This window comes from Camelina sativa, chromosome 7 (genome assembly GCF_030686135.1).
Source record: "Camelina sativa cultivar CO46 ecotype springtype chromosome 7, ASM3068613v1".
Taxonomy (NCBI): domain Eukaryota; kingdom Viridiplantae; phylum Streptophyta; class Magnoliopsida; order Brassicales; family Brassicaceae; genus Camelina; species Camelina sativa.
The window spans coordinates 23,467,711-23,486,815 of record NC_141886.1 but is presented as its reverse complement, the minus strand read 5'-3'; the positions used below and the strand labels follow the sequence as shown (position 1 = coordinate 23,486,815).

General features: G+C 32.5%; 2 protein-coding genes and 2 pseudogenes across 4 annotated transcripts; 3 read left to right on the top strand and 1 right to left on the bottom strand.

Moving 5' to 3' along the window:
* Positions 1 to 2,998: 2,998 nt before the first annotated feature.
* Positions 2,999 to 5,873, top strand: LOC104701801 (SUN domain-containing protein 4). The gene is made up of 3 exons (XM_010417543.3): positions 2,999 to 3,456; positions 3,707 to 3,941; positions 4,095 to 5,873. The coding sequence occupies exons 2-3, from the start codon at positions 3,770 to 3,772 to the stop codon at positions 5,702 to 5,704; spliced, it is 1,782 nt and encodes a 593-aa protein (XP_010415845.2). The 5' UTR covers positions 2,999 to 3,456; positions 3,707 to 3,769; the 3' UTR covers positions 5,705 to 5,873.
* A 5,868-nt stretch (positions 5,874 to 11,741) lies between these two features.
* On the top strand, positions 11,742 to 13,295 carry LOC104701800 (putative F-box protein At1g70960 pseudogene; annotated as a pseudogene). Its single transcript, XR_015560942.1, has one exon. The product of XR_015560942.1 is annotated as a putative F-box protein At1g70960 pseudogene (transcript).
* A 245-nt stretch (positions 13,296 to 13,540) lies between these two features.
* LOC147941608 (putative F-box protein At1g70970) lies at positions 13,541 to 14,211 on the top strand. Its single transcript, XM_087458588.1, has 3 exons — positions 13,541 to 13,571; positions 13,716 to 14,024; positions 14,117 to 14,211. The coding sequence occupies exons 1-3, from the start codon at positions 13,541 to 13,543 to the stop codon at positions 14,209 to 14,211; spliced, it is 435 nt and encodes a 144-aa protein (XP_087314714.1).
* Positions 14,212 to 15,851: 1,640 nt separating this feature from the next.
* LOC104701799 (putative F-box protein At1g71320 pseudogene) lies at positions 15,852 to 17,243 on the bottom strand (annotated as a pseudogene). The gene has a single exon (XR_015561366.1). The product of XR_015561366.1 is annotated as a putative F-box protein At1g71320 pseudogene (transcript).
* Positions 17,244 to 19,105: the final 1,862 nt, after the last annotated feature.

The following is a 19,105-nucleotide window of genomic DNA, read 5'->3' as shown; positions in this document are numbered from 1 at the left end:
CCAACACCATCAAGACCATGATCAGATCTTCAATTTCTCTATTTTGATAAAGGATTTTCAAACCCATATCTGGGATCCAGGAGGTTCAATTTACAAAATTGAAGATGATGAAAAAAAATTATGGATTGGTCATATAAACGGAAGTCGTCTTATGGTTGTGTTGGAGATTGGCTTTTTGGTTCCTCCGTGCTCAACGAGATTAATAATTCTCTACATTATCGGTGCTATTATTCTCTCCCTTTTGATCCTTATCTCCTTTAGTATTAGGGAAACGGTGTTAAAATTCAAAACTAGAGATATTAATCTCGGATTTGATGATGTGATAGTGCTTTTCCAATCCGACCAAATTGTTGCTCCCGTTCATGTTTATATTGTTTGTGTGATGGAATTATGGTTGCCCCAGTTTGACTCATGTTGGGTTGAGATGTCGAGTTTTTATATGCTTTGGGCCAAATATTGGTGACAAGTTATGATTGGCATTGAGCAGATTTGGTGGATGAGAAATATATTGGTGACGATTAGATGGGAATCTATTTACACAAGAGGCTCGGGTACTTGGCTTGATACAATAAAACTATATGTGGTTTTGTTGAAGAGATTTACAGAGACGTTGAAATATTCTAGAAATACTGTGGTACGGACGTTTTGGTGCCACTATGTCTACATTACAGAATTAGTTTTGGGCACATTTGGTTTAATGTTACGTTTTGTGAAAAGAAGTGTCAGCCAAAAGTTCCTGAATACAATTCGTAATAAAGAGAAATCAAATATGAAGTTGGACAATAACGGATCTTCTGATCGGTTAGCGAGTAAGACTACTCTACGGAAAGCGTCGTCAAAATCCATTATGCTGTATTTTTCTTAGTGTATGACACATACATTTATGTATGTAATAACTGTGTTACAATAATTCTCAATGTTTTTGTAAAACTCTTTGATTTTAATGAAATTTGTTTTCGCTGAAAAAAAAAATCTTAAACAATTTATAACAAAAATTATAAAGATTTACAGTTGTAATTAATTGTGTATTATTATTTATTATTTGTTTTCAATTTAAACAATGAACTTACGGTTGAAAGAAAGTATTATCTATATTATATATTATATTTTGTAATTTTGTAATTTTTTTAAAAAAGTAACTAGATATATCAATAGAGTTTAAAAAAATCTGAAAATGATTTAATACTAATAAATCAATATATATATATATATATATTTATTTGTTAATGATGATGCATGTTGATTTTATTAGTGTCAAATTTCTTAAATAATACAAATTAAAAGTAAATAACATCAGTTTCAGTCTAATCGATATAAAACAAGTAAATATTTATATCAGTTTTAGCAATTGATGCGAAATTATATAATTAACATCACTTTTTATTGATGTAATTTTGTATCAATTTATTTAAGTATGTTAATATAAATTAAGAATTGTATCAATTGCTTAAGTGATCAATATTTTAAAAGTGATGCAAATTAATATAAATTTATATCAATTATATTGAATTGATATAAATCAAATTATTATGGTATCAGTTATTTGAATTGATGTTTAATTTTATTATTTATAAAAAAGTAATTCAAATTAAAATCATTTATTTATTTGACACTAATTAACTGATGCAACATGCACATATTTTTGTAGTACCTAATTACCAATCTAAACTAGCATATATAGTATGTTTGCAGTTTGTAATATATAGCATCGATCACATGTCTTATTTATAATTTCTAAAATACGTACGCTTGAAGCGTTGAAATATCTTCAATCGATCATCCACGCATAATTATTAATTAGTGCAGAATAGAGTTTTTATATTTGTTACTTTCTTTATCCGGTTTATAATAACTTCGAAAAATTGTCTAACCAGTTATATCGAATTATCTACGAAGTTCAACCTGATGTGGCCGTTAGATTCATGATTCATCTACTAGAAATGAACGAAATTTTGTCCTCATGTTATCGTGATATTTGTGACCGACGCCAAGCTGACCCAGCTGTAAGTTGTGATTTATAATAATTCGAACAAATCAATTATGCATGAGTAACTTTGAGATACGATAATCAAAAATATCTGCAGGGAAACGCGTAAAATGATGAACGTTATTTTTATATTTTAAACGGAAAGCGAAACGATAACACAAAACACTCATTCTTGTGGCAAATTGAAAAAAAGACAATAAACCAAAAACAAAACTGAAGTTTTTTTTATTTTTATTTTTTTAGTGAGACTAATTATTAAGTATCTAAATGCTTTTTTCCGCAAAACGATTTAGTACAGTTTTTGGTTTTAATTTTTGGGAGAAAGGTTTAGTATTATAAACCAAAATGAAGTAATTAAGAAAATCAAAACAATCAAAGGTGAATTTCAATCTAGTATTTTTATTTAATACAAAAAGTTAAGAGTCCTAGGAAGATTTACTTTAAACTAATTTGAAAAAGGTTTAGCAAGACAATGATTACTTGTCTTCGTAGAAAGAAACTTTAATGAGTGGGAAACTGTAATTTTACATTCTCGAAAGCTATAACAATTTAAATACGCTGATAATATTTGGCAAAAGCCATAACTACATCCATGATTCCATTAACCCCACAAATGAATTATCAATATCCCCATAGTAATAATTAGTAGTAATTAAAAAAAATAAAAAAATAGTAGTAATTAACATTTGGGTAGATCCAAAAAAAAATTCAAAATGCTAATAAAGCAAATAAAATCAAATCAAAGTTGAAAAACAATGAATAAAGGAAACCTAAGGAAACAATGAATAAAGGAAACAATGAAGTAAAAAATCTTTGAAGTCAAACATAAAGATTTAAATTAACAAAACAAAAAAAAAGGTGAATATTTTATTTGTTAACTACTATAGTCACTTTACAGCTAAGCTGGCACATATACATGTAATTTAGATTAGAAGGTAAGGTAAGGTAAAACAATTAATTTTAATTAGTAAGGAAACAAATTTAAAAGAAATCAATTTGCAAATTCAAAATAATTGACCGGTGTACAATCATATTAAATTGCGCTGCTCCATCCAAACTCTTCTCAACAGACAGACACAGAGACAGAGCCAATCTCTTTCCCATTGTCTCTTTTGCGGATCAGTTCTGTCGTCGACTCTACAGATTCTTCCGCGGTTTTTCAATTTTGTATTTGAAAGTCTCTTTTTTGACTCTTCACCTCTTTTATCTTTAACACCACAACGGTTAAAAAAAATTAACATTGTAAATTGTGTTCGAGTTCTATATAAATCCCGTGATTAAAAAAAAGTGGCAGAGAGATTGAGGTGCGTTTCATCGGATTCTGAGATGCAGAGACGAGGTAGATCGTCGGAATTTCATTTTAGATCGGACACTCATCGGAGACGGCGGCGTTGAAAAAAGGGTTTGTTTTACAGTAGAAGCTTCTCGAATCGGTGTTTGTCTTCTTCAATCTCCGATTCGCTTCTCAGGTAACTTTTAGTCTTCTTCTTCAATTTCGTATCCGTAATTTTGGATCTGGTAATCGAGTTTTAAATAATCTGGGTCGTTCTCTTTATTTTGGGTAGGGTATACCTTCACCTTAAAGGAAAAGTTTTTGTTTTTATTTGTGTAGCTTTGAATCAAGCGCTCTGTTTGCGATTGTTTCTCTCTGGGTTTATATAGTTTACACAATTTGCTTTTATTTGTGAATCTGATGTGCATCGGTTTCATTATGAACAGGTGTGAACAGTACATTTTTAGTTTTTGTTTGATGGTGATCTGATCTTTTTGGTTGGATGTGAAATGCAAAGATCAAGGAGAGCTCTTCTGGTTAGAAGAAGAGTTTCTGAGACTAGTTCTAATAATAATAATGGAAGGAATCGCTTCTACAAAGTTTCATTGTCTCTTGTTTTTCTCATATGGGGGCTTGTCTTCTTATCTACATTGTGGATCAGTCATGTTGATGGTGACAAAGGTAACCTTTTTTAAGTTCCTAATTTGGATTGAATTTGCGAAAACATTTATTAGATTATATGGTTAAAGAACTGCTGAGCTTTTAGAGATATGATAATCATGAAGATGTATAGACTTATAAGTGTATTTAGCGCTTACTATTGGCTATTTGCAGGTAGGTCTTTAGTGGATTCTGTGGAAAAAGGTAAACCAGATGATGATAAGGCAAATGAGACATGTAAGCCTGTTGATGCACCATCACTAGCGTCTGCCTCTGTCCACTCTACTCCTGATTTGAGTTCGGTCGGCGGTAAAGCCGCAGCCGGAGAAATCATCATATTGAAGCAAACAAAAGAAGATGACACAACTGCTGGAAATGTTACAGAAAATAAAGACAGTAAGTTTGTGAAGCCAAGTCAGATAAGTAATAGCACAGCCACAGGTCAAGGGAATGATAGTGAGACGAGTGCTTCAAAGCTTGATCAGCTATCTCGTGCAGTCCCGCTTGGCCTTGATGAGTTCAAGAGCAGGACGTCAAATTCTAAAGACAAATCTTTGTCAGGCCAAGTCAGCGGCGTGATTCACAGGATGGAACCTGGTGGCAAAGAGTACAACTACGCAGCTGCTTCAAAAGGTGCAAAGGTCCTAGCTTCTAACAAGGAAGCAAAAGGACCTTCAAGCATCATAACCCGGGACAAAGACAAGTATCTCCGAAACCCGTGTTCTACTGAAGGCAAATTCGTTGTCATAGAGCTCTCAGAAGAAACGTTGGTGAACACAATCAAGATTGCAAATTTCGAGCATTACTCTTCCAACCTGAAGGAATTTGAGATCCTAGGCACCTTGGTTTATCCGACTGAGACCTGGACTCATCTAGGGAACTTCACGGCTTTAAACATGAAGCATGAGCAGAACTTTACACTCGTGGATCCTCAATGGGTGAGATATCTAAAGCTAAATTTCCTAAGCCATTACGGTTCAGAATTCTACTGCACCTTGAGTTTACTAGAAGTCTACGGAGTAGACGCTGTGGAGAGAATGCTGGAGGATTTGATATCTATCCAAGACAAAAACATACTGAAACCACAAGGAGACACTGAGCAGAAAGAGAAGAAGCCAGTACAAGCGACAGAGTCCTCTGAAAGCGATGAAAACAGGAGTAAACAGAAGGAGAAGGAACAAGAAACCTCACCAGAGGTTGCAGTTGTGAAAGCTGCAGTATCAACTGAGAGAAAAAAGCTGCAAGATCCTGTGGAAGAGATAAAACATCAACCAGGAAGCAGAATGCCAGGGGACACGGTCCTGAAGATACTGATGCAGAAGATCCGGTCGCTTGACGTGAGCTTATCAGTGCTTGAGAGTTACTTGGAGGAACGGAGCTCAAGTTACGGGAAGATATTCAAGGAGATGGACCTTGAGGCGAGCAAGAGAGAGAAGGAGGTGGAGACTATGAGACTGGAGGTAGCGGGAATGAAGGAGAGGGACGAGAATACGAAGAAGGAGGCGATGGAGATGAAGGAGTGGCGGATGAGAGTGGAGGCAGAGCTAGAGAAGGCTGAGAATGAGAAAGAGAAAGTGAAGGAGAGGTTAGAGCATGTGTTGGAAAGAATGGAGTGGATGGAGAAGAAAGGTGTGGTTGTGTTCACAATCTGTGTTGGGTTTGGGGTTATAGCAGTTGCAGCCGTGGTGCTCGGTAAGGGGATAGGTCGAGCAGAGAAGCCAGGCTTGGCTTGGCTACTGTTATTGATAAGCTCGACATTTGTTATGTTCATTTTGTCTCTTTGATGAGAGAAGAGTTCTCAGTTTTGGTCTTTCTTTTTGTTTTCTAGAGTTTTTACTGTAGAGTTTTAGTTTGAGTCCTCTTTATATAGAGAATTAGTACCCAATAAAACTATAGTAGGTTAACTTATGCTGTGTCCATAAGATTTTAATACATGAGTTTTGGCCGGTTCAATGGAAGATTCGTATTGTTCTGTTGTCCTTGAAATTCCGGTTTAATTCAATACGGGTCTAAATTACCAATCAAACGCCTTAAAATTCCGGTTTATTCTTAATTAATAAAATTACCAATTAAACAAACAAACAGTTGAAGCGAGGGGACCAGGCAGGTATGCCCGTTCTAAAAATCACAATTATAACCGTTTCATCAACTTGGGCCCTTGGCTTTTGACGTGATTTTTTTTTCCTTAAAATTGACTCTAATATACATATGGCAAATACTTATCTTGGATTCTTGCTTATCCTAAAGACAAGACAATAACAACATAATCTTAGTGATATATGTAATCTTATATTTTAAAGTGTCACATAAGAGAAACTTAAAGAGAATTTCACTCAGAATATAAACTCAAACTAATATTATTCATATTAGAAACTTTAAAACTAGTTTTTCTTGTTTGTGCCGTAAAAATGACGCAACAAAAATGTCAATTAATGCAGAATAATTTAAATTATGTTTGTTTAATTTAAATATTATATTATTACTAGGTTCGAACCCGCACGTAGGTGCGGGGTTATGTTTATAAACAAAACTAATTTTGTATATACAATCAAACTTATACTAATTGAGATTTTAGTTTTATATTTGGTTTGATTTATTAATGTTTGAAAATTTAAAATAATAATGATTTCACCAACATCTTAAAATTTAGAACAACATAACAGTTGGACTGGTAACAAAGTAAATCAAATAAATGATTGGTTAGATTCTATTAAATTTGTGAACTATCAAATTTGAAATATAATCGTTAACAGCCATGAAAACTCGTTTGAAACATATACAAATATTTAGGAATGGCCGTAACTCTCTTTTCGTTTTGTCATGTTCCATTATGTCTTACACCCATTATCAAATTTTCGTTGCATAACAGAAAGCATTCCCAATATGGGACATTCAGGATATGGGACAAATTTCCGATTGAAAACGGGAGGGGACCGGACAAATACATATATTCTCGAACTCCCGTATGAAATAAACATAAATATAATTCATAGTATATCTATATATCATATGTTTTAATAAAAATATTACAAAATTAATCGACTTCTTTATTTTTACTATTTTATATATGTTTCACCTATATTAGATTATTGTTTTTTTTTAATATTTTAACTGTTACAGAACATATTTTATGTATTTTTTATTTTTATTTTATTTTAAACTTAAGGTAGTTCAATTGAAAATAGTAAGAATTATTTATTTAGTATGTGTAAACATATTTATATAGTATAACGTCATTAACCCAAAATTTTGTCATTTTGATTTATGAATATTTGGGTGTTTGAATGTTAATCAATACTTTAAGATTTGGATTAGAAATTTTTATACTATGAGTCATCTTTACCTTGAAAATTTCGTTAGAAATTCAAGGTCACCATGACTTAAAAGACTATAAAAAAATTTCAAGGTGCTCATGTTATAAAATTTTACTGCCATGTATGTTTTTTGTTTTCTTTTCCATATACATTCTAAGTAATAGTGCCATTTTAATAAAGACTGTTAACATCATATATTTGGAGAAATAAGAAAATAATATAATTTAATACATACAGCTGATTACAATATAGTCATGGGAGATTAATTGTACTTATATAGTTTATGTATATGTGCCCCTTGCTGGTTTCAAAAGTTAATTAATGTTAATGCAAGCAAAGTTCAACTATATACTCTAATAAGAATTTCCTACAGAGGTTTCTTAAATAAATCTATAGAAAAGCTGAAGAAAACAAAAGCTAATATAGTATTTTGTGACTTACCGGGTTCATATAAAAAATTTGGACTTTTTTTAATCAATCAAATGTAATTTTCTTGTTTTGCAGATGCTATGTCAATTGGATGAACACCCGTTCATACCACAATCCTCCCTTATATACAGTCTATGTAGAAAAATGTATGCTTTCGAAAAAGATCTTGATTTGTATATGCTTATATACACAACAAAAAATTCTAAATTTAACAAATAATAAGAATCATAAATAATAAACTGGACATAGAATCATAAATCATAAACTGGACATAGAATCATAAATCATAAACTTAATACAGAGAGACTTTTTTTTTTTTTTTTTTTTTTTTTTTTTGCAGAAACAAAGAGATACAAACAAAAATAGTGCTAGAGTAGTGCATATGATATGTGAATGTTAGGTCGATTACTCTATTTATAAATTCGAAAGAGTAAACATTTTTACCTTTACGTTTAAAACTAAAAAAATCTATATAAAATCTTTTAAAAACTTATTTAGTTTTCAATTAATGCATATACAATATGTTTGAATCTATATGGATAATTAGATTTGGATTTTGAATTAATTGTCTCGATTTTCCTATTAAACCGATAATTAGATTTGGAGAGTAAATATATAAAGTTAATTTTAGAAATAATCCCTAAATTTTAAAAATTTGGTAAATAATTACTCATTTTATTTCAAGATTTCACAAAATAAATCATCTCTTTAAATTGAAGTTAAGTTATTTTCATAAATACTATTCGAAATTAATTAGATTCATTTGTTATGGAAATCTTGTTAAATAATAAGTTACATTTCTGGTATGTTATTAATTGCGGAAATCTCTTATTATTTTATTTAATTTTAATAACTATATAAATTCAAAGAATTATTAATAGAGATAATTTTGTTTTTATTATAATATTTTAAATTTCATTTTGTAATCTTGTTGGCTTTAATTTTTTTTATAGTGATGGTATGCTCTAATTAAATTTAAGGAGGAAATCATTAGTTTAATATTTAATTTCGAAAATATTTGGAAAACTTAATATATTCAAAATTAATTATTTATGATTTATATCCATATCAAAAAATATATATATATACGAAATTTATAACCAATTATAAAAAGTTAATCATCTATTTCTTTAATAGTTGTTACCATTGTTTTAGGGATGTTTATTTATTTTTTTTTTTGTAGGCAAGTGGGTCTGTTTGGCAACATGTTTATATATTATGTTTTTTTTTTTTAAGCTGTAAGTGTACTCCCCAATTAATAGTATAGATTTGTTACAATTAATTAGGTGTACAAACAATTTTTTCTTTTATCTTTTTTCAACTAATTACCATAGGGTAAAAAAATTTAGATTTTTTATTCAGTTCAATTTCTTTATTCCATCCTCATTTTGTTGCCATTGGTGGTATTACTACTTACTAGTGGGCTGATGGTCAGGTGACAATGTAGGCTTCTTCAGATAGTTTCCCAAGCATCTGAATTCATAATCTTTCTATATACTTGTCTGATTAACATCATCGATCGAAACTTAAAAAAAAAAGAACAAAAAAAAGTCACCGACCTATATCACTCTACAATTGCTTTTTCTTAACGTTTTCAGACTGAACCATCTAAAGGCACTGTCAAGAGTCAAGACCATGACTCTCACGACCTCAGCCTCAATAACAAACTGGGCGGTCATAAGAGTTTCTCTTGGAGAATCTAAAATGGTTGGTATAACGTTATAACATAAAACAGAGTGCGGCTAAGATTTGGATTTGCAATTGTTACATTGCATTTTGTTGCGATCAATCTTTATCATCTACTTTTGTGTATTGTTCTTTTACTGTTTTGGCTAAACTTTGTAATTATGTGACGTTACTATTAACCTATATACACGCTTGAGTATGAATATAGTATTACTTCATTTTTCTTTCAATTTTAAATCCTAACATTAAAAAAAAAATAAATAAATAAATAAATCCTAACATAGAAGCCAAACAATCCTCAACGAGTAATCCGATTAAAAATAAAGAAATAAATTTAAAAGGATTTGTCAAGTAAGTATCTTATGCCTATACGTGAAAACCTTTCTTTTAACAATTGTGTACATAGAATAATTAAAAGTGAAAACTGAAAACTTTTAAGAAGTTAAATTGTAGTATATCTGAATTTATTTTGTGCATTGACGATCGACTAGATTTGTACGATGAAAGAAAACCTTGCAAGTCACGCTTGGCTTACAACAAATCTCTCTGTTAGTCTAGTAATTATCCTTCTCAATAGACAAAACAGAATTAAAGTGACAACCTTTAGAAAAATGTTAACTTGTTATCAATATTTAGGCGTGTGATTAATATATTGGAATTAGAACCAAATTACTACTAAAACGTCTCTAAGATGAAAGCATATTTTTCACTTTTCATGCATGGTATCTAGTAATCTCTATGCTAATTGGCCAATAATTTTAGTAAGTTTTGAACGTGTGGAGCTAAACATTCTACTTTCATTTTTTTTGAGATGTAAATCATTTCATGATATGTAAAATAAAGATGTACGCGTTTTCACGACTCAACAAGTGATCATCACCCACACTTACAAGTAAGTGATCATCACCCACGCTCACAAGTTACACCGTTGGTAACAAACTATGAAACTACTCTGTTATAGATTACCACAGATGTGTGTTTAGTCTCTCTATATCTCAAAACACAAAATATATATAACTTAACCTTTTACAAAAAAAAAAATTAAAGCAGAAGAAGCAGAAACTAAACAGACATGTGTCCATCTGAATTCTGCTGTTGGCTGCATCGCTTTCTATCGCTACTAATCATTTTGTCTAGCGTTTTGTGTTAAAATTGAAATGTGTGACTCTGCTAATACTTTAACCAATAATAAAAACAACAATGAATAAGTAGTATACTGTACTTAATTGTGTACAAAGAATTATAGTAACAATTGAAAACGTGTAAGATGAGTAGATGTGAAGGATTAACACAAAACCTTTCAAGTCATGCTAAATTTAGTCATAAAAATAAGTTTTATTCATGCAATTAAAAATAATGAAAATTAAGGTATTATCTTATCTTTTGAGGTGTGATTTAATTGTGTAGGATGTAAGAATGTAAATTTTCATGCTTGGTATCCACTAATCTATATGCTGATTAGCCAACAATTTTAGTATCTTAATTGTGGAACTAAAATTTCTCTTTATGTTTTTCAAAAAGCATGAAATAAAGTTAAAAGATGTACGCGTTTTACAATCTCAACAAGTTAAACTAAAGTCATAGACGTTGATAACAAACTCAGATTTCTATAAATAGATATCACTTGACTAGCCATATTACTCAACTGTTTCTTAATGATATAACACTCTAAAGCGATCAATCTTTCTCCTTTGTTTATTGTTTGTTTACTGTTTGGCTGAACTCTGTAATTATGTGACGTTACTATTATAACCAATAAATAACATTCTTAAGTCTGAATAGTATACTCAATACTAATAACATTACATCATTTTTAAATCCTTACATTAACCAAAATAGTTCTCAACGAGTAACCGGATAAATAAAGAAATTTGAAAGAATTGGTAATTTCAACAATAGTGTACAAGGAATTAATTGAAGTGAATACTGTAAAAATTTTAAAAGTTAAAACGTGTGACTATATATTTGAGTTGATTTTGTGCATTGACGACTAGATGTGTACCATGAAAGAGAACCTTCCAAGTCACGCTTTCCACCAAGTCTCTCTGTTACTTAGTCATATAAATTAGAAAGTTTTGACGTGTGACTTCTTTTTGATCTTGAAATTGTGTACTGAAAAACTTTTTTTTTTTTTTTTTTGATAAAAAGGTGAAGGTGTTATCGATATTTTGACGTGAGATTCAATTGTATTCGGATAATTAAACTGTTAAAAATGTGTACGATGAAAAAGAGAATATTTCACATTCTCCAATAAACTCTATGCTAATTTTAGTAAAGCTTAGCGTGTGAATTAAACATTTCTCCTTGGGTTTAGATGTAAATTAAGGATGAAATATAAAGTAAAGACGTTATACAACTCAACAAGTGACCACCAGTCACAAGTCACAGTAACAAATTATGAGATTCTCTTATAAATCACATCTGCAGCGTGTTTAAGTCTTTATATCTCAAAACACATAACATAATATCAGTAGACAACAAAACAAGAATGGACAGTTCAAGTTTCGATTTCGAATCACTTCCTGAAGATCTACAAATGCAGATTCTTTCACGGTTGCCTCTGAAATCATTGGTGACATGCATCTGCGTCTCGAAGAAATGGGCATCTTTAATCCGCACAAAAGCATTCAGAGATCCCTACTTGCACCAGTCAATGACAAGGCCTCGAGTGTTGTTCGTCGCCCATGATGTAAGAACTCATCAAAACAAAGACGAAGCCTTGTTTCACTCTGTTTACCAAGAGGAGGAACCATTGTTGTCGTCTGGTCAACAACAGATACGTGCCAACGAAGCAGAGGCACCACTTGATGAAGTTTCTCAACCCATCCGAGGTTTGATCTGTCTTCGAGGTGGTACTAATGTTGTGATTTGCAACCCAGGTGCGAAAAAGTTTCGGCGTTTACCTCAGATACCTCAGATCCAAAGGCCTAACGGAGCATCCATAACCATAAGATGTTTTTTCGGATACGATGAATCTACAGATGTATTCAAGGTGTTATGTATTACACAGCTCGGAGATGGTAAGCGAACTAAGGAGTTTCATGTATACACGGTGACGGGGGGATCGGTTGAAGAAGACTCTCCTTGGAGACGGATCACATGTAACCATGATCATTCACCAGTTACTCAAGGACTATTCAAAGGAGGTTTCTTGTACTATGGAGCTCAGTCCAATATAAGTGACAAATCTCTGGTCATGAGCTTCAACGTGAGTTCTGAAGATTTTACAGTCATTGAATTGCCTGAGGATATAGTCCAACTTGATCATCGTTGGAAACTGGTGAACTACTATAAGGATATTGCGTTAGTGAACGACTCTGATTTTAAAACTGGAATTGTCGATATATACGACGATGGCATTGGATGTTTTGTATTGTGGGTTAGGAAGGAGATATCAGGAGACTGGGGGATAGAGAACATTGAGATTCCTCAATGGCTAGAAACTGTTGAACATCACATGTTTGTTTTCAATGGTACTATTGGAAAAACCAAACTTGTTTTCGCACCATACTGTTCGTTAGAGGGACAAATCTTTGTGGTGTATTGTCATAAAGACACAAAAAACCTCAGAAGATTTGAGATTGAAGGAATGGTTGATGGATACTATAATGTTCGAACCTTCTTGAATCATGTTGATAGTACTTGGCTTATATGATGAATAAGAGTTGGTTGTTCACTCTCTCAAGTCTCAACTCTCAACTCTCAACTCTCATTGGGATTGTTGTTAGTCTTCATTTCTATATTTCATTCTATTGTGGTTAATCTTTATTTTACGCTAATTAATAATGATGTCTCTCATGTACTCATGTAGTACTAGTAACCCGATTAGAAAAAATAAAGGAATTTATAAGGATTGTCAAGTAGGTATCTTATGCGTATACGTGAAAACCTTTCTTTTAAGAATTGTGTACAAAGAATAAAAGTGAAAAGTGAAATCTTTTAAGAAGTTAAATTCTATATCTGAATTTATTTTGTGCATTGACGATCGACTAGATTTGTACGATGAAAGAAAACCTTGCAAGTCACGCTTGGCTTACACCAAATCTATGTGTTAGTCTAGTAATCATCCTTCACAATAGACAAAACAGAATAAAAGTGAATACCTTTAGAAAAATGTTAACTTGGTATCAATATTTTGGCGTGTGATAATTGTATTGGAATTAGAACCAAATTACTACTAAAACGTGTAAGATGAAAGCAAATTTGTCACTTTTCATGCATGGTATCTATTAATCTCTATGCTAATTGGCCAATATTTGCAACATTTTGACGTTTATACGAAGTGACACATCTATTTCCAACTATCTTACACGTTTTAGTAGCTTGGTTCTTCCAATACAATGAACAAGTTCATATTACACGTAAGATGAAAGCAAATTAGTGAGGTCTGAAGAGTTTGCCGTCATTAGATATCCTGATTATGATTCCGATTATACAAATTGGAGATTTGTGTTTTACAATGAGAAAATTGCCTTAGTGAATGACTCTGACTTTGACAAAGAAGATGTGAATGATGAGCCGAACTTGGACAATGAAGCTGTGAATGATGAACCGAATGGGACTAAAGTTTTTTATATAATTGTTTTGGATGAGAGTACGCAACAATGGGAGAGAACCCCCATAAAGATTCTTCACTGGGAAGAAGCTGTTCGAGAGAAGGAATTATATTTCCAAGGTACCATTGGAGAAAACGAACTTGTTTTTGCACAATACTCTACCAACATGGCGGTCCTGACTACTGTGTGTTGTATTACAATACTTTGACAGAAAGTTTCAGAGAGTTTGAGATTCAAGGAGTGGTTGGCAATGATGACTCTGTTCGAACCTTTCTGGATCACGTTGATAGCCTTTACCTTATGTGAACAACAAGAATTGGTCCGCTGATTATGATCAGAGACTCGTTGGTTGTTCACTCCCTCAAAGTCCTATTGTCGTTAATTTCTTTACGTATGCTAAATAAATAAATAATAATGGTGTGCCTCTATAGGTCTTATTGGGATTGTTCGTTTTCATACCTATTGTCGTGTTGTCCTTTCCTTATGCTAAAATAATAATGTTCTTTTCAGTTCAGATATTTTATAACTGTGTTTCTAAACAATAATTCTATTTGTCGTGTAAATGTTTATTTGTGCTAAAGAATAATGTTCGTTCACAGTTCAGATATGACTCTTTTTTAGTTCAAAAAAAGAAAAGTACTGACGTTTCCATACTCTGTTTCTTAAGCTTGAAAGCCCATTCATAAAACAGAGTTATTCAACTTTTGGGTGTGAAATTTCTCATGCATTTGATGGAAGTGGAAGACTCATCTCCTCTCAATGGATGCAGAAGTAAAAGAAACTCAAAAGAAGAGCTCTGATACCATATTAAATTCCGATTAACCGGAAAAGATGAAAAACGACCGGAGGAGAGTAAAGGTGAGAAACACCGTTTTATTAATCTGATCCAAAAGTTTGTTACAAGACATTAACCCAATAAATGTTTATCCTCGAGCTTCATGGTTTACTGAGTTAACCGGTTCAAATCATAAACCATCTATCCTAATAACGTATGTAGAAACTCACATTGTACAAGGCTCCAACAGGAGGAAAGTGTCACAACCAGTGCAGAGGTATGGCCTTTTCATTGAAGGATCTCTAAGAGTCTCTTCTCCGCTGTCAATTTGGACCTATCGGTAAGTGTAAGAGAGAATGCTGTACTAGTCAAAGCACGTAGAGGAGACTAAAGAATCTTGGTTGGAATGAACTTACATCTGGACTCTGACTGCTTGTTTTCTGCTTTTTAGCCGGAGAATCCATATTTGAAGGCGAAAAATGATCCTGATCAAGAATCTCGGGTGAATTGGGAAACAGATGTCTGTCTCTGGCAGAAGAAGATTCATGCGGCTGTAAACTCCATTGCCAGGGATTCAGACAAGCAACAGAAAATCAATGAACCATTCTGTTTTTCAACTGTGTCATTTAAGCAAATTTCCCCATTTCATTGAAGGGCCTAGTCTATGTGCTAGTGTTGTCACCAGACAATGCATATACTTGATCAGTTTCACTAACCTTTTTTTTTTTTTTTTGGGTATGTGTTGACATAAGTTTGAAGATAACCTAAGTTGGAGGTTAGCCTAATCCTAACCGAGTTATGGTTTAAGAGGATAAGGCTCTAATATGTTTAGGAGTTATCTAAACATAGGTGTTTCTTATTAGGATTAGGATTGGCGTTAACATAGAAATAAGGGTGCCAATTCATGGCATAAGATTGTAAGGTTTTGAGAACTTGAGAGCTTAAATTTTGAGCTATTTTCTTAAGCTAATAAAGTGAGTCATACTTTGTTTCTTTGAGTTTCTTAAAGACCTATTTCAATAGTATGAAATCATGTTGGTGAAGAATTGAATCAAAGAAGTCGGTATAAGATTGTGGGGAGGCAGTTGTAATTTTTTTCCCGGTTGTAGTTATTTGTAAAATGAAACTGATAATCGTTTTTTTTTCCACGATCGTTTTTTGTTTTACATAATTTTTTTAATTAATTTTGTTTTATTGATATGTCAAGTTTTTATTGGCACAATGACTTGTGCTTTATAGGATAAAAGATATTGTTAAAAACTTAACAATTTTGATTTGACCAAGTGAAAGTCAAAACAACATCAAAGCATCAAACTTGCAGGAGAAATCAGTGTTGGTGAAAAGAAAATTGTTCTTTGTCTAGCCAAAGAAACTTGATATCGATTCTTTCTAACACTTCCAAAATAGGCAGCCGCTAGACCAATCATCCAATACTTTTCATGTAACTGGCTGGTACTTATAAAACTAATAGAATATATTATCTCCCATTTCTCCTCAGGAGGATATTCTTGTTGTAAACTCCAAACGCCCAAATTTGAACCCTTTAGCACATCCGATATGCACAAACGATCATTGAGATTCCACATTTCTATACTAGTAGGCATAGTATAATTGGTGTAACACTTTGGTAACATTATCCATCGAAATTTTTCGGTATGAAGATCGATAGCTAGTAGTAGCATTTCAAATGTTCCGTCTATATATTGTATTGTCAACCAAAAGAGGGATCCGTTTGCGTAGACTGATGATTGCTCTTTGCTGAAACTACTCTTTATACTATAAAAGCCTGTGTCGCTTTGCTTACCGCTATCAAAGGATATGACATTGGCCTTGAAACAACCAGAATCATAATCTCTAGATCTTGAATAAATCAAAACCACCTTATAAGATTTTGTAACAATATCTTTGCCAAATCCAGCAAGAAACGGCATTATGTTCACTAATTCACCTTCATAATGTATGACTGATTGAGAAAGTTCTCTCCATGGTCCATCGACCATTGTACTATATATGAAGTTAAGATTAAATGGCCATTGCAAAAACGCCGGAGAAAGTTTCGTGTGTTCTTTAGTCGTTGGATTGATCAAGTAAATGTACCTAAAATTGTCGTAGATACGAATCAAGACCAATCCGTCACAAGACCCCAAGACTTGAATAGTTTTCTTTTGTGATTTGTCGATTAGATCATCAGGAAAAGTGTAGTAACTAGAAGAAGAAGGACAATATTTTCCATTGTTGTGATCATCATATCTAGAAAAAGTATCGAAACACAAAGTTGTTGAGTCTGAATCTTGTTTATCAAACTTGGCTGACAATTGTTGGCTAACAACTAGAAGTTTCACATTAGGGGTTGGTAATCCTGTACGAACGAGTCGCTTGTGGGAAAAATAGGTTGATTCAATCATCGATCTCCATTTTTTCGACAAGACTTTGAATCTAACGAGTGATTTTATTGGAAGATGGTAAAAGATCTCTTCAACTATATCCTCTGAGATAATAATTGTCTTAGGATTATTATAGTTGTTATCTTCCATTTTTTTTAGGAAGATGATAGTGCATAGTTTAGAATATATATATATATATATATATAGATATGAAAATATGGATATAATATTGGATTATTAACTTTAGAGTTAACATTAATTAATTTTAGGAAATAAGATTTAACACAATTAACTCATTTTAGAAGAATAAAGAGTAAATAAATAATTGTGTATATATAAGCAATAAATAAATGTTGATTTCATGAAAAAATTACATGTTGATTAATATATGTATATATCACTACTAAAAATAATGTGAGTAATATGATAACATTTATGATTAAATATTCTTTTATATATTTAAAAAAAAACAATTAATCACTAATAATTATTTGCTGATATTAGTCTATTAATTTGAACATTGATAGATTTTTTTTTTAAAAAAATCTATAAATCATATAGATAAAAATAAGGTTTCACTATCTTTTTAGTGGTCCACTTGGCAATGCAACTTTAACAAAAAAAATATTTATATTTAAATATAAATTAAAAAATATTTAATCTTGACATTTAACTCACATTTTAATATAAAACTTAAATCATATAATTTATGCATTAAATATATTTCTCCACTCAATTGTATTAAAACAAAGCATTAAATTAAAATTGTAACTCTTATTTTTCTAAATGTAATTTTCCATCACTTCTCTTTGTAACGCCCCGACCGCCACCTCTCAGTGGGCTCCATGTCCAATCCGATTCCATGGGCCCACTTTCCTTAATGGGCCTCACGTCTTTTCACTAGGCCTGTGAGCCCATCTATATCCGACGGCCGGTTTCCTACGTCCGGAAGGCTTTAAAGACTTGTTACTGTCCCTACAAATCACCACATGATCGTTCCCTGTGTTTTGTCCCCACTCGCACAGTTCTGTCAGTCACTTCCCGGAAGGTCACCCATGCTAAGACTACTCCAGCTCAAGCACGATTAACTCTGGAGTTCTCTCAGGACTCTTGACCGAAAAGATAAGTGTACTTTGGTGACATAGGTGGCTAAATCAATTCTTTTAAACCTCTCCGCAAGTCTCTGAAATCGGGGTGTCAAATTCACCCCCACTAACAGATTGCAACGTCCTCGTTGTGCACAAAGACCGTCACCCCCTGACGGTGTGAGCCCACTCGATTCTACACTCGTCTGGGTTCAGCTCTGATACCACTTGTAACGCCCCGACCGCCACCTCTCAGTGGGCTCCATGTCCAATCCCAGTCCATGGGTCCACTTTCCTTAATGGACCTCACGTCCTCTCACTAGGCTCGTGAGCCCATCTATATTCGATGGCCGGTTTGCTACGTCCGGGAGGCTTTCAAGACTTGTTACCGTCCCTACAAATCACTACATGATCTTTTCCTGTGTTTGGTCCTTACTCCCTTAGTTCCGACAGTCACTTCCGGGAAGGTCACCCATCTAAGACTACTCCAGCTCAAGCACGCTTAACTCTGGAGTTCTCTTAGGATTCTTAACCAAAAAGATAAGTGCACTTTGGTGAGATAGGTGGCCAAATCAATTCTTTAACACCTCTACGCAAGTCTCTGAAAATTGGGGTGTCACACTCTTCCTATAAATACTCATTCTGTCTATTTTAGATTAGTATCTTATAAGTCAATATTTTCATATTTTTCTACAATATTCACCACATAATAAGGTCATGAAGTTGAAATGATCCATCTCTAATTCTCTATTATGTTATCTCACATATTCATATATCATTTTAATACTTTATAAAAATCAATATAATATTTAAAGATCTAAATAATTATCCATTTATAAAGTCTATTTTGTTTTGTGATCCAATAGGTAAATATGTAAAGATCAATATAATATTTATTTTATTTATGACTTGAGGTTTTGAAAACAAAAAGAACTTAACAAAAAAAATTTGGTCTT

Excerpts from the sequence above, each read along its gene's own strand:
- LOC104701801 (XM_010417543.3), top strand. The coding sequence starts at position 3,770 with ATGCAAAGATCAAGGAGAGCTCTTCTGGTTAGAAGAAGAGTTTCTGAG. Across the intron at positions 3,942-4,094 it reads TCATGTTGATGGTGACAAAG|GTAGGTCTTTAGTGGATTCT; the intron begins GTAACCTTTTTT and ends GGCTATTTGCAG.
- LOC147941608 (XM_087458588.1), top strand. The coding sequence starts at position 13,541 with ATGAAAGCAAATTTGTCACTTTTCATGCATG. Across the intron at positions 13,572-13,715 it reads TTTGTCACTTTTCATGCATG|ATGAAAGCAAATTAGTGAGG; the intron begins GTATCTATTAAT and ends ATTACACGTAAG. Across the intron at positions 14,025-14,116 it reads GAAGGAATTATATTTCCAAG|AAAGTTTCAGAGAGTTTGAG; the intron begins GTACCATTGGAG and ends ATACTTTGACAG.